Here is a 14047-nt window from a genome sequence, read left to right as displayed (position 1 = left end):
CGTGGCAAGGGCAGTGTCTTTCCTTAGATTTGCATGTGCATGTGGGGAGAGACAAAGAGATTATTGGGGGCAGGGAGCCTGAAAACCAGAAGCCACCCTTGGTACCTTTGTGGAACCAGTTGTATACTGTTAAATAAAATTCATCATATAATCTTCACTGCAAACCTGCGAGGCAAAAATTATTATGCCTATTTTACAGACACAGATACTGAGGTTATAAACTAAGGTCAAAGAGCCCAGTGGCAGAGTTGAAATTTTTTTATCCAATTCTGCCAGACTCCAGAGCCCACCATATTCAACTCTCCCAGCTCAAAAGCAGACATCACATTGTCCCTGTCCAGCATGCCCACGTTTGCTGTGGAACAACTAAAGGCATTTACTTCAGGGTCTGGAAGGTGTTTCTTTTGGCGGTCTTCTGCAGGCAGTCACATTTTCCGAGGAGTGTGGCTCTGAGTGGCCCAGCGTGGGTGGGTGCGTGGGCTGCACTGCATAAGGACTCTCGTGGAGTAACCCCTGTTTGTGACTCTCTCTCCAGGAGTTAGCTGTCCCCGTGGTCCATGACGGCGGTGCCCTTTTGGCTTTTGTGTGTGGTGTGGTCTACACACTCCTGCAGTCCGTCATCTCTTACAAATCATGTCCCCAGTGGAACAGCCTCTTCACGTGCCACGTGCGGATGGCCATCTCTGCCGTCTCCTGTGCAGCTGTGGTCCCCAGTATCCTTTTGCACATTTGTCAGTGTCTTTGAAAGCTTAACCCTTCTCCCACGCCCCAAAAAAAGTAGGGAAAAAAAAGAGCAAAGGTTAACAGCCCAGTTTCCACATGCTTCAGAAGAACAACTGGGAGAAAAGTGTAAATCATTAAGAAAAATATGTCCACATTGTGTGGTTATTTCAAAACAATCTTTGTGGGGAATGGTGTGCAGGGAGAAGGGAAACATGTCCAAACACTTTAGTCTGTTTCCTTCCTTCCAACAGGGAAAATTTCATAAGCTATGTGAAAATATTTATTTTTCTTTGTAGTGCTTGGTCAAAGACACCAAATATTGATATTGTACTTAAAGTAATAGCCCTGTGAAGTCCCAAGGGGCTTTACTCTTCCCTCACCCTGCACGTAGGTGATTCATTAGGTGGCCTGATTTACTCATCCATGCTAAGAGGTTTTAGAAAGCTCTCTATTATTTATTTCTAAGTCACTTGAGATACATTTAACCTTCTCTTGTTATCACTGATTCCAGTTTCAAAATAAAATCTCATTCCATTTTCCAGTTCCATAATGTGAAAAGAAAATCTGGATTTTTATGTTTGTACATTCTTTTTTTTTTTAAAATTTTTTTTTTAATGTTTTATTTATTTCCAGGAGAGAGAGAGAGAGAGACAGCATGAGCAGGGGAGGGCCAGAGAGAGAGGGAGTCACAGACTGAAACAGGCTCCAGGCTCCGAGCTGGCAGTCAGCACAGAGCCCGACGCGGGGCTCGAAACCACGAACCGCGAGATCATGACCTAAGCGAAAGTCGGACGCTTAACCGACTAAGCCACCCAGGCGCCCCTGTACATTCTTATTTAAAGAGAATGAGTGCTTGATCTTTCTCTTTTTCTTTCTAGAGGTATTTAACAGAAAAAAAAAAAAAAGCTGTGTCTTTAAGAGGTGGAAAATTCCCCATCTTTCGAAATGCCATCTGTAGTCCTATTAGAGAAAACTGCAGAGGCACCAAAAAATGGTGATTCCTGTCAGACTGTAGAAAAACAGCAAACCATTTTATTAGCGGAAACTTTGTTAGTCTGGATTGAGTTGTATAAAGTGGGTAAGCTTGAGTCAAAATACACCATGTGCTTCTAAATGTTAAGCTTTGCGATTCTCCTTTAAAATAGAAGCTATACAAAATGTAAAGTTTCGTTTTGTTTTTGTCATCTTCCGGAAGGAAATTTTTGGTTACAAAATTTCTAAGCACAGAGGAAGCAAATCCTAGTGTTGAGAAATTTAAACAAAATACAGACCCTCGTTCCGATGATGGCTCCTTCTCAATTTCTTTGTTCTGTTTATGGATTGAAGACACATTTGTCTTCAAAAATACCTACTTTTAGCTTGTGTTAGTTGTCAAATTTATAGTAGAAGTGTTTGTAGTATTAAAACCAAAGTTCCTTCCTTGCTTCCAACTTTGGAGACACATCTCTAGATGGTAAAATCAGGGAGAATTTTAGCAGAATAAGGCTTTTAGGCATCAGAGTTTCACATATAAACAGTTCCCATTTCTAGGTAGTGCCTATGAGTTAGGCCAAGGACAGCTTCCCCACATAAACAGGTCCTGTATGTAATAAATTAACTTGAGCGAATTCATCCATACAAAGTGGTCATTTGTCTTAAACATTAGCATGGTATTTATGTTTCTTTACAAAGATTTCAAGGCATCCTTGAAATGCCTTTGTCTCTCCTTACTACAGTATTTCTGTGAAACATCCTCATTTGACTACTGAGGAAACTGAAACAGAGAGTGAGGCCAATTGCTAGGATCTTGCTTCTAAGCCCTTCCTGCGAGACCATCCATCTTGCACCTGGCTTCTAAATCTTTCAAATACCTTCACAAACTCACTAAACGGCCATAAAGCTCAGGTTTCTTTGCTTGAGACCCATAGTCTGAGACCTCATTTTATACTGTTTCTTCTGGATTTGCCTGCTTCCTGTTCTCTGCTTTTTCCCATTCTCTTCTACCTTCATGAATTATCTTCCTCCACCTTGTTTTCTAGGGCTTAGCTGTCCAGTATGGTAGCCATTAGCCACATGAGGCTACTGAGTGCTTGAAATGTGGCTGGCCCACATGGTGATGTGTAGTAAGTGTAAAAACTACACTGATTTCAAAGATTTAAGAAGAGTATAAAAATGAGAATATAAAATATGTCACATTAATTCTTTATATTATTACATGTTGAAATGATAATATTTTTGATATATTGGGTTAGATAAGATATATTATAAAAATTAATTTCATTTGGTTTTATTTATAAAGATTTTCTTTATTTTTAATTTTTTTATTTTAGAGCGAGTGTGTGTACAAGTGGGGGAGGGGCAGAAGGAGAAAATGAGAGAATCTTAAGCAGACTCCACGCTCAGCGTGGAGTCCAATGTGGGGCTCAATCCCATGATCCTGAGACTATGACATGGGCCAAAATCAAGAATCAGACATTGAACCTACAGCCACGCAGGTGCCCCTAAGATTTTATTTTTAAGTAATCTCCACATTCAACGAGGGGCTTGATCTCTCACAACCCTGAGATCAAGAGTCACATGCTCTACTGACTGAGCTAACCAGACACCCCCTCATTTGGTTCTTTTTAGTGTTTGTTTGTTTTTTACTTGGCTACTATAGTAGAATATTTTAAATTACGCATGTGGCTGGCATTAATTTCTGGGGTGATGCTTCTCTAGAGAGCTCCTCAAGCCTCAACTCAGATTAGGCTCAACTCAGTGAAGCCTTTCCTGACCCCTCATACCCCATTCCACTCTGAACTCATAATCTTCCTTCTGAGTCATCAATGTGCCCTGTCCTTTTCTGTCTTAATGCAGCACATTCCCTGGGCTTCATCCGACAAGGCTGTGATATTTCCAAGAGCTGACACCAAGTCTGCTTTGCCAGAGTTTTCTCTGTCTCCCCCTTCCTCCCTACCAGCCTGGTACCTGATGCACAGAAGATAGGACTCAAGAACAAAGAATTAAGAGACTTTTAAAATATTAGAAACAATTATGGTACTAACATGAACAGAGAATCTTCTATGCTTTCTACTCCTTCTATTTTAAGAAACCAAGAAGTGTTAAGAATTGCAAAATATTGGGGGGTGGGGAGGGCAGGGAGAGGAGATGCTGACTCTGAATACAGAGGAAGTTCTAAACTTGGCACTGACTCAAAACTTTGAATTCATAACTGTTTGCCAAAGCATTTTAAGAGCATCTCGTCTCTAGCTTTCTCTTTTGCCTTCTAAGCTCCCTCAGAATGGCGGTCACCACCTTTGTGCAGACAGTCCACTGAGGCTCTGGCCTCAGTCCTAGGCACTGGTAGACTGGCCTCTCTGGGTATCCCTTAAGGTCAGAGGTAGGACGTTATCTCTGATTTTTACATCCTTTGGGCCAGGAAGGAAGGGCTCCACTTATGGTCTGTTTTTTAAAGACAGGAGTTTGAATCTGTACCTTGTTTTTGTAGATGAACCTTGGTAGTTTGTAGTGCTTTGGTACCTAGAGATGTTAATTTTTCCTTAAAACTGTTGCCTTGAAAATAGTATTTTAGGGAGAGAGTATTTTTATTCAATATTTTAATTTAGGGAATGTAGTATTTTAGGGAAAGAGTATTCAAAAAGAACCCATCTGGATGGCTGTGTCAGTCATTTTGACCAAATTTAAAAGGCAGAGTGGAGCATAATGTAGCCACAAATTAAAATTTTAGTATACATAACTGAAAAGGTATTGCTAAGGAATGACTGTATTTCTATCACAATCTAATTTAAAGGTTGATATAATAAGCTGATAATTGCAGAAATGTTGACATGAATATTTTGACCCTGTGTGATGATTATTAGAATAGTTTTAACATTCAAAGACCTGTTTTGTTTTGTTTTTTCTGGACCTTCCTTAACAATCTCCTTTTTTTAGTGATTGCCTGTGCTTCACTAATTTCTATAACCAAGCTGGAATGGAATCCAAAAGAAAAGGTAAAATTTAACTCAGTATGATTGTTGTATTGGTTCTGGGGATTATTTTCAAAATTTTGAATTCCTAATTGAATTTCATAACCAAATGAGATAGGGTAGGGGCTCAGTATGAATTAAGGTGTGTGGAGGGCAGAGGAAGCAGGGAATGTTAAGCAGAGAGGATGAGATCAGGCCCAGCATGGAGATTAGTTTGTTTCAGGATGGAGTGGAAAATAAATATGCTCAGGGCTATATTTGCAGGAGGGGAATTAGTGCAAAGTTTTCAAATAGGCAAGTACATGGAAAGAATATTAGCAGGGAGATACTAGTCAGAAGAAACCCTGGGATGTATGGATGAGGAGAAAGCCTGGAGTTAATGTGGTGGGGAGAAGGCAGTTCTCTAGTTGAGCTTTCAAACCAGCATTCTCTGGGATGCCTGGGTGGCTCAGTTGGTTAAGTGGCTGACTTTGGCTCATGTAATGCATTCACGGTTTGTGGGTTCGAGCCCCGCGTCGGCCTCTGTGCTGACAACTGGCTCAGAGCCTGGAGCCTGTTTCAGATTCTGTGTCTCCCTCTCTCTCTGACCCTCCCCTGTTTATGCTCTCTCTCTCTCTCTCTCAGAAATAAATAAAACATTAAAAAATTTTTAAATTAAAAAACAAAACAAAAAAAAAACCAAGATTCTCCGAGGGGACTCAGCAGCACTAATCATCAGGGAAATGAAAATCAAAACCACAATGAGAAATCACCTCACACCTGTCAGAATGGCTAAAATAAAGAACACAAGAAACAAATGTTGAGGAGGATGTGAAGAGAAAGGAACCCTCATGCACTTTCGGTGGGAATGCAAAGTGGTACAGCCACTGTGTGGAGATTCCCCCAAAAACTTAAAAATAGAACTACCATATGATCCATTAATCACTCTCCTGGGTATATACCCAAAAAATACAAAAAATTTAATTCAAAAGGATAGATTGCACCCCTATGTTTATTGCAACATTATTTACAATAGCTAAATTATGGAAGCAGTCCAAATGCACATTGATAGGTAAATAGATAAAGGAGATGCAGAATATATTCACAATGAAATATTACTCAGCCAAGAAAAGAATGAAACCTTCCCATTTACAACATAGATGGAGCCAGAGTATATACTAAGTGAAATAAGTCAGAGAAAGACAAATACCATATGATTTCACTCATATATAGAATTTAAGAAGCAAAATAAATGAGCAAAGGGAAAAAGAGAGAGAAATACAGAATAGACTTTTAACCATAGAGAATAAACAGATGGTTACCAGAGGGGAGATGGGTGGGGGAATGGATGAAATAGGTTAAGGGGATTAAGAGTACATTAATCATGATGGGCACTGAATAATATATGGAAATCTTGAATCATTATATTGTAGGCCTGAGATTAATATAACACTATATGTTAACCATACAGGAATTAAAATTAAAAACTTTAAAAAATGGAATGAAATGGGGGCATCTGGTTTGCTCACTCAGTTGGTTAAGCATCTGACTCTTGATTTCAGCTCAGGTCATGATCAAGTTAGATCAAGCTCTGTGTAGGGCTTCATGCTGACAGCTCTGGAGTCTGCTTGGGATTCTCTTTACCTCTCTTTGCCCCTTCCCTGCTCATGTGCATATGCACACACACACTGCTCCTCTCTCTCAAAATAAATAAATAAACTAAAAAAAAAAAAAAGGAAATTAAAAAATTAGGGTAGATGTAATACGGGGAAGTATTTAATGGGTAGTGGCAAGTGACAAATAGAAATAAAAGGATGTGAATCAAAGAAGACTTCCAGGTGTTATCTTGGGCAAAGAAAAGAATCTGTCCCCATGAGCAGAGAGAAGTAGGGTCCTGAACAGGAATAAATGATTCCATGGGGGGAAAATGGGTGGTTTGGTTTCAGAATTGTTGAATCTAAGGCTGTAGTGAAACATTAAGGAGAAATGCCCAGTTTACTTGTGAGACTAGACTGTGGGGCATCTGGGAACCATCACGGCACAGGGTAGAGGGACTGGTAATTTCCAGCCTGAACATCAGAATACCTGGAATTGAAGGTCTGGAATTGAGTTGTACTCGTGCCCTTGGCTACTCATAGTGGTGGCTCATCTAGATGCAACACGGGGAATGAATGATGTCCAGGAAAGGAGAGTTAGTGGGAGAATGGAGGTTTGTTTTTCAAGCAGCAGACGAGTTACCGATGTTTTCAAAAAGCAGATTCAGTAAAATCTTGGTATCAGAAGCCAATTGTAGGAGGTTAAAGAAATGGGGAGAGGGACGGTTCACTCATTCAGCTATCAATCCAGTATTTGGAGGGGAGAGAAAGAGGAGAAATAAAATGGTGGCTAGAGGGCTAGATGGATCAGTGGATTTTCCATGACAGAGGACTGGGGCATGTGACGGAAGCCTGCAAGAGACAACAGAGACTGAAGATGGGGAGGAAAAGAATGATCCAGACACAAGTTTTAAGAAAGTCTTTTCTGAAAGCCAGACCTCACAGCCAAGCCGCTTCAGGTGTACTTTACTGTTCAGCCACTCGGGGGAGACATTTCACCACAAATCAAACCAGCTGCTGGGAAGAATTCATCAGAGTATATATATACCCCAGGCAGTTAAAAAATTGTTTTTCATTTTGTCTTCTATCTTAAAAATGTGGAAAGTACCACATTTTTTGTTCACTCCATAAATTGCCATGCTACTCTTGTGTTGCTTTCTGTTCCCAGTATCAGTGAATGCACACAAAACCCTTTGCATTAATTCACTGAATAGAATAATCACTTAAGTACTTCCCTAGACTTCTGTGGAGTGTTTGGGAGCTTTTATAGCACATTCCTGTGCATTGACTTACTTGGTAGGGAGAGTGAGAATTATAATATCATTGTCCTGTTTAAAAAATTGTTTATTTATTTTGAGAGTGGGGGGGTGGGCAGAGGAAGGTCAGAGAGAGAGAGAGAGAGAGAGAATTCCAAGCAGGCTCCGAAGCACTGTCAGCACAGAGCCCGACATGGAGCTAGAACTCATGAATCGTGAGATCATGACCTGAGCCAAGATCAAGATCATAACAGTCTGAGCCACCCAGGTACCCCTATCATTGTCTTAATTTACGTGTCAAGGAGACTAATGTTTTGCCAGCATTCACACCAATGTATTGGAGGAGTATGCTTTCCTAGTTAGTGCACTTTCATTAAATATGCTAAAGAAATCTCCTCTCCCCCAATTCTACTTATAATTTTGTAAGTCATCTTCATTGTCCAAGAATGATGTAGGATGGGGTGGATTCCTCAGTAAAGTCACCAAAATGAGGTAGGGGCCTCTGCTCTACCCCCTAATGTAGGCTGGTCATCTTCTCCCCAGTGAGAGCAGGATGGGCACAGAGGGCGGATATGAATGTGCATGGAGAGCGCGAAGGCTGGTGTCCCTGAGAATCTGACACACTTCAGTGAGATCTTCATGGCTGAAAACTGGATCGGAGAGAAAAATTGTCACCAAAGAACCCACCTGCAACCCAGCATGTTTGTTTATTCATGTGTGTAATGTATAGCGGAGCAGAAAGTGAAGTGGGAAAAAGAAATGGGTTACTATCTGAAGTCAGAGAAGCACTGACAACTCGTCCACAGGCCTGACTTGGCATGTGGGCTGAAGTTAGAATGCAGACATGCAGTGTTTACTCAGATGCTGTTTAAAAATGCTCTTCTTTTCTTTCTTTTTAAGTGTTATATATTTTTGAGGGAGAGAGAGAGAGAATGTGTGCAAGTGGGGGAGAGGCAGAGAGAGGGAGACAGAGGGTCTGAAGCAGGCTCTGCACTCAGCACAGAGCCTCATGCGGGGCTGGAACTCACGAACAAGGAAATCATGACCTAAGCCGAAGTCGGACACTTAACCGACTGAGCCGCCCAGGCGCCCCTAAAAATGCTTTTAAAGTAATTTACCGCATTTAAAAACCTGGAGATATCACATACACAAATGCACAAGCACAGGATTTTTTCTGAATCTCTCAAAGCAACACCTGGACTCACAGTTTCCCATTTGGGGAAAATGGAATTAGCTGATGAGGAGTGGGCTTCCCATCTGCCCTCTTTTTGCAACATTAGTTCCATTTATATTTATTAATTCTCTGGCCCACATAGGAGGAACTCCTAGTTAAAGCCTTCCACTCTGGCCTTCCATTCGTTCATCCCTGCCTCCAATAAGATAGTTAGTTGTCTTGTTAGCTTGTGCTCTGTGGCTGTGTTTACAACTGAATTAGGTTCTGAACGGACATTTTCTATAGTAACATAGTAATGGGAAACACAGCACCAAGTGGTGACGTCCAGTCTCCTCCAGGTGCGAGTGCTCATTCTGTTTAACAATGGTCCAAATGCTGACTTGAGGTTCTTTCGGCGTGCCTTTCAACTTTGGGATTCCTTAGCAGTGGGAGAGCAAGTCAGGCCTTGAATGGAAAGTTCTTTCTTCTCCTGAGTCCATTTTGTGGCCCTTATTCTGCCTTTTGAAGCGTATAGACCAGGTTGTAAACTCAGAGTGTATGAGAGCCCGAAGAACTTTGGGATGGCTGCATCCACATTCTCATTGGGCAGGTGCCCTGGTGTTCACCTCCCGGGTCTTGTTCACTGCCTTTTCTCAAGGGGTTGATTTATGCTCACTGGGCAATTTTTTCGTTTGATCTCACCAGCATTTTATTTCAGTACATACAGTACAGTGAATGTACTTAGGCTAAATTCTGTTTCTTTATTGTTGCTGTTAGGATTATATATATCACGTAGTGAGTGCAATCTGTGAATGGACAGTGGCCTTTGGTTTCATTTTCTACTTCCTAACATTCATCCATGATTTCCAGGTAGGTATTTATCTATTCAAATGTTATAAATTGTGGACAATTAGGATTAGGAGAAATCCATAGAACATTTCTTACACTAAAAAAAAAAAAAAGCACCATCTGTATTTTTATTCTTCTGTGTTTGAAAAGTATGTAAACGTTATGCAGTTTAGTTTATTCCCTAGGGGAAGCATCTTTAACAGCTCTCCCAAACAATGAAATTCACGTATGTCCTCTGCCACTAGATGCATATAGTCATATGTCCTGGTTATTAACTTTTCGAAGGCCTCATTTGCTAGCTCTAAATAATAGGAAATATATCCTTTTAATAAACAGAAGTTTGTTATTGATAATGTTCCCAAGGCAGAGGAAAGGGAGGACCTTATCAAGTTTGATAACAGGGAAGACCTTATATTTTGAAACAAGTGAATTCTTAGCTGAAAGGAAAGAGAAGAAGGCCAAGAAAATTCTTTGAGACCCAACTCGAACTCTGCAGAAACCATAGTGAGGTCATCTCTGAGGGGGTGGGGGAAAGCTGTTGGGAGTCCACAGCTGGCACCAATGTACCTCCTTTGGAACCTTTTTCTTCTGTTTTTAATAGAGTGTCACCCTAAAGATATCCACAGAAATCAATGATGATATTTGAAGAAAGAAGAATTCTATGTCACTCAGTCAAAGTCGCAGACAGTTTCTGGAAGTTGTACAGAGGACGGGTAGGGCCTTAACGCTGCTCTGCATGGAATGAATCTGCGGCACATCCGGGACTTGAATTTCATTAAGAATTCCCAATAGTTGTACTATTTCCAAAGGTATGTTTTCCTAGTGAATGTAGAGCATTTGTGATATCATAGCAACGTTTTTATACTTTTCTCAGTAGACACTTTTTTGTATTAACAACTTTATTACAGAGAAGATAAGGTGTTACAGAAAATGGACTGCTCTTGTTTTTGCACAGATTCTGTTTTGTTTTCTTTGTGTGTAAGTGATTGGTGCAAATACACTAAATGAGGAATTCACTGAGAAGTAAAATCAGGGCATATTCATTTTAAAGTTTTATTTTTAGAGCATGAACTGTCTAATTTTATATCACGACAACATTTATAAAATTTGATTTATAATGATCACGATTTAGTTAACAAATTAACACTATCAAGGATAATCTGATTTTTATATGAACTAAGCATAATGCTTCTACTGAAAGGCCTTACTGTCTCTATGCACATTAACTCTAAGTGAACACAGAAGACCTCAGGTTTTCAATTCCGTCCCCCATGGGCCTCCCTGCTCACAGAGCCACAGTGTCTACCCTTGCTGCTGACTGGCATTCCACAGTGGACCTCATTCCAGGTGGGATGAATCCGGCAAGGCAGATTAGAAAAGCCTTAGAACAACAAGAAAATGGAAGCAAGCACCTGACAAGAAAGCCTCATTGGATTCTGGATCATTGTCTTTGCTGGATGAGCAAGGATGGAAAGTATCTCAGGGATCATTTGTAGAAGAGATGGATTGTGGGAAGGAGACCTTTGGTTAATATGAAACCTCCACAAAAGCCAACCTGTGAAAAGCATTAGAAAGACCATTTATAAAACCACCCTTTATTGTTACTGGCGTAAATTGATATACAGTCTGACTCAGAAGCTGAAACTCACATCTCGAATTTATTTCATGGCAGTAAACCTGTGGAATAGAATGTAGGTCTGAGAGAGAGGAGAGAAGAGAGGGTAGAGGGTGCAGTTTATTTGATCCTTCTTTTAATGCCTGTGGCTGGATGTTTGCTCACTATATGAAATGTGAACCCGGTCCTTTGTTAAGCAAGACTTACACATTCCACCTTCTCACCCAAATCACAAATGACAGATGAAAAGCAAATCATTCCAGAAGAAGAAGTGGGCCTTGGAACGTTAAGGCTTAGGTTTGAAGGTTGAAGAGAAGGCCTGCCTTCGGAGACCCTCCAGACCACAAAACTACATCTGGCCAAGTGGCTCCAGACCTTGAGGGCATGTGCCAAGGCCAGAGCAGCCCACTTGGACAGCCTGGGAGGGAATCTGGGAGTGGTGAGCATGTCATGGCTCTTCAGGAACTATCTGCTGGGTGAATATGAAGCAGTCAGCCACCTCAGCAACAACAAACTGTGTTGCCTGTGCTCAGCAGTGAGAACCTTGTAACCAGGTCTGAGTCTATTGCAACTTGTTGTAATGCTGGGGGTTCCCGTAGTAACACTGGAACTGAAAGACTGAAACTCTGGCAAGCATTCAGTATTCTGAAGATGGGGGAGAAATGTCACCTTCCTGTGCCATGAGACCTGTAGGAGAATGAATCCTTAGCTGGGACCCACTTTGAACAGACTTTTCTTATCTGCACTTCTCGTGATGCATTATTATTCTTCATGTCCGTATCTCTCTGTGAGATAGATTGGCAGAGTATGTGCCTTAATCTTTATCTTTGTAAATCCAGTGTTTACCAGGGTGCCTCCTGGTACACAGTAGGTGCTTAATAAATACTCATTGAATACATAAATGAATGAGTGAACAAGTGAAGGAATGACTAGGGATATTTGTAGTGCTGCATAATGAGATTTACACTGGTCTACTAGTTAAGCGATAAGCAAATGGTCTGTATCACTCAGTAATGTTGACTATTTTACTTTGTGTACTGTAAACATTTCAGTTGTTTGGGCTTCACGACTCTATGCCAACTCTCTTCAACCTGGACAGTTACCACCAAAATTGTTACATGGGATAGACAAAATGGTACACCTGGCTTGGCAAACTGAGAACGCCAAAAGTCACTCTGACAATCACATTCTGCTGGTTCCTTGAAACCTCTAAAGCTGGTCTTATCCACATTTTGGTATTATTTCTGATTTCCATGACTTTGCATTTCCTTGGACCTCTTGGCTGAAAGAGCAAAATAAAGTGAAATATTTCTTTATTTTAGTAATTTGTGTCTCTGTTCAATGATAACATGTTGACTAGGTACTACTATGAAGTGTGTATGTCCTGGGAGCAATTCTAGCTCCCCTGGGACTCTGTAGAGGTAGAGAGTTTAAACTCTGTGTTTTCTTAATTCTTATAGCTTTGCATGTGGGCACAAGTGGTTCATCTTTGCAGAGATCAAACGTTAGTATCAGAAGTTCATATCAGGCTAGACTCTTAGAGTTGATGGTACCAGAAATCCAACTGAAATTTGTTGAAGAAGAAAGGGGCATCTGTTGACTCAAGTGACTGAGAAGTCCAGGGGTAGAGCTGGCTTTAGGGACGGCTGGGTCCCATTTCTTCTCTCCCTCTTGCATCTGCTTTTTCTCTCTGTTGGAATCATTCTCAGGCAGGTTTTCCCCTGGTGGAAGTGAGATGGCTTCGAGAAGCTCCAGGCTTACAACCTGCCCAGCAGAAAGAGAAGACTTCTCAATAGTTCCATCAAAAGCCTGGGAGTTAAAGCTCATTGTCTCTGATTGGTTGACTTGGGTCACATGCCCATGCCCCGCTCCGGGAGGTGTGATGCTTTGATTAATCAGACCTGTGTCACCTGCCCACCTCTGGATAGGTCAACACTGTCTGAAATGCTGGGCTGATGGTGGGTGAAAGTTGTTTCTCAGAAGAAAGGAATGGGAAATGGATCTGGGACAGACACAAAGCAGTAGATTCATCATGGAATTAAAACTTTCCCCCAAACCCCCACACCAAAAAAGACAACTTAACTTGTTTCCGAGTAAAGCACATTATATTTGGTGACAACCTTTTCTGGTTAAAAAAAGTAAACATAAGCCACGTAGGTAATAAACAGGCCTTCAGTCAACCTTGAAGTTATACTTTTTCAAGCTACTTGTGTTTTTATTTCATCCCTGTGTCAGTCAGTCAGTTATCACATTTCTCAGAGGAGGAAACTAAGGCAAAAAGAAGCTCAATGATATGCAAGAGGTGCTATTGCCAGATGGCAACACATTCCAGTCTGGACTCTTGTTTTCCTGATTTCTAATCAAGTGGGTCTTTTTTCTTTCTTTCTTCCTTTTTTTTTTTTTAAACGCTAACAGAGGATTCCACAGAAACTGCATTTCATAAACCAAATTAAGTACATCAGTGTTGTGCTGTGTTTGGGTTTCCTGACATCCCTTGCATGTGGCATTGTCCCATGTTCCCATTTTTTTACTCAGTTGGAGACATTCTGGTGTGGTGTTTGGGCCCTGGAATGAGGAAGAGGGCTTGGGAGGGAGATAAGTGGTATCCCGTTCTCTCCCACCCCCTGATTCTGGCAAGTCAGTAAGCCCAGCCGGCTCCCCACACACATATTCTTGGTCTGGCTCTGAATGCCAGGCATTCTCAAGGCCAGAATGTCATGCATTTGCGTCCTGTCTGTTGCATAAGAGAACAACCGCAGCCTCAAGCCCTGGAGGGGAAGCTTTGACTCTCCTTGGTCACCCCCAGGAGACTCATCTTCTAAAATGAAGGCTCTTAAAGGGGAGGGGGGGAGTGGCGGTGACTGCCAAAATCGATGCCTAGAAAATGCTGAACGAGGTACCATCTGCTTTGTGATTTGAGCCAGGGTGCC

The 14047-nt window shown here is 41.3% G+C and overlaps 1 protein-coding gene across 3 annotated transcripts in view; it reads left to right on the top strand.

Moving 5' to 3' along the window:
• Positions 1–14047, top strand: part of DRAM1 (DNA damage regulated autophagy modulator 1) — a 51292-nt gene that overhangs the window by 28850 nt on the left and 8395 nt on the right. The window contains exons 4-8 of one of the 3 annotated variants that reach the window (XR_013337125.1): positions 536–713; positions 4636–4694; positions 9431–9523; positions 10104–10311; positions 12170–12438. Coding sequence is in view for 1 of the 3 variants with exons in the window: in XM_077772267.1 (XP_077628393.1) it covers positions 536–713; positions 4636–4694; positions 9431–9523; positions 10104–10148 (375 nt within the window). In the remaining 2 variants the exon portion in view is untranslated. Of the gene's footprint in view, positions 1–535; positions 714–4635; positions 4695–9430; positions 9524–10103; positions 12439–14047 lie in introns of those variants that run through there. The other 2 variants (XR_013337126.1, XM_077772267.1) reach the window with 2 other exon arrangements.

Source organism: Crocuta crocuta, unplaced genomic scaffold, assembly GCF_008692635.1.
Source record: "Crocuta crocuta isolate KB4526 unplaced genomic scaffold, BGI_CrCroc_1.0 scaffold216, whole genome shotgun sequence".
Taxonomy (NCBI): Eukaryota; Metazoa; Chordata; class Mammalia; order Carnivora; family Hyaenidae; genus Crocuta; species Crocuta crocuta.
The sequence above is the reverse complement of the archived record's forward strand: the minus strand, read 5'-3'. Positions and strand labels throughout refer to the sequence as shown.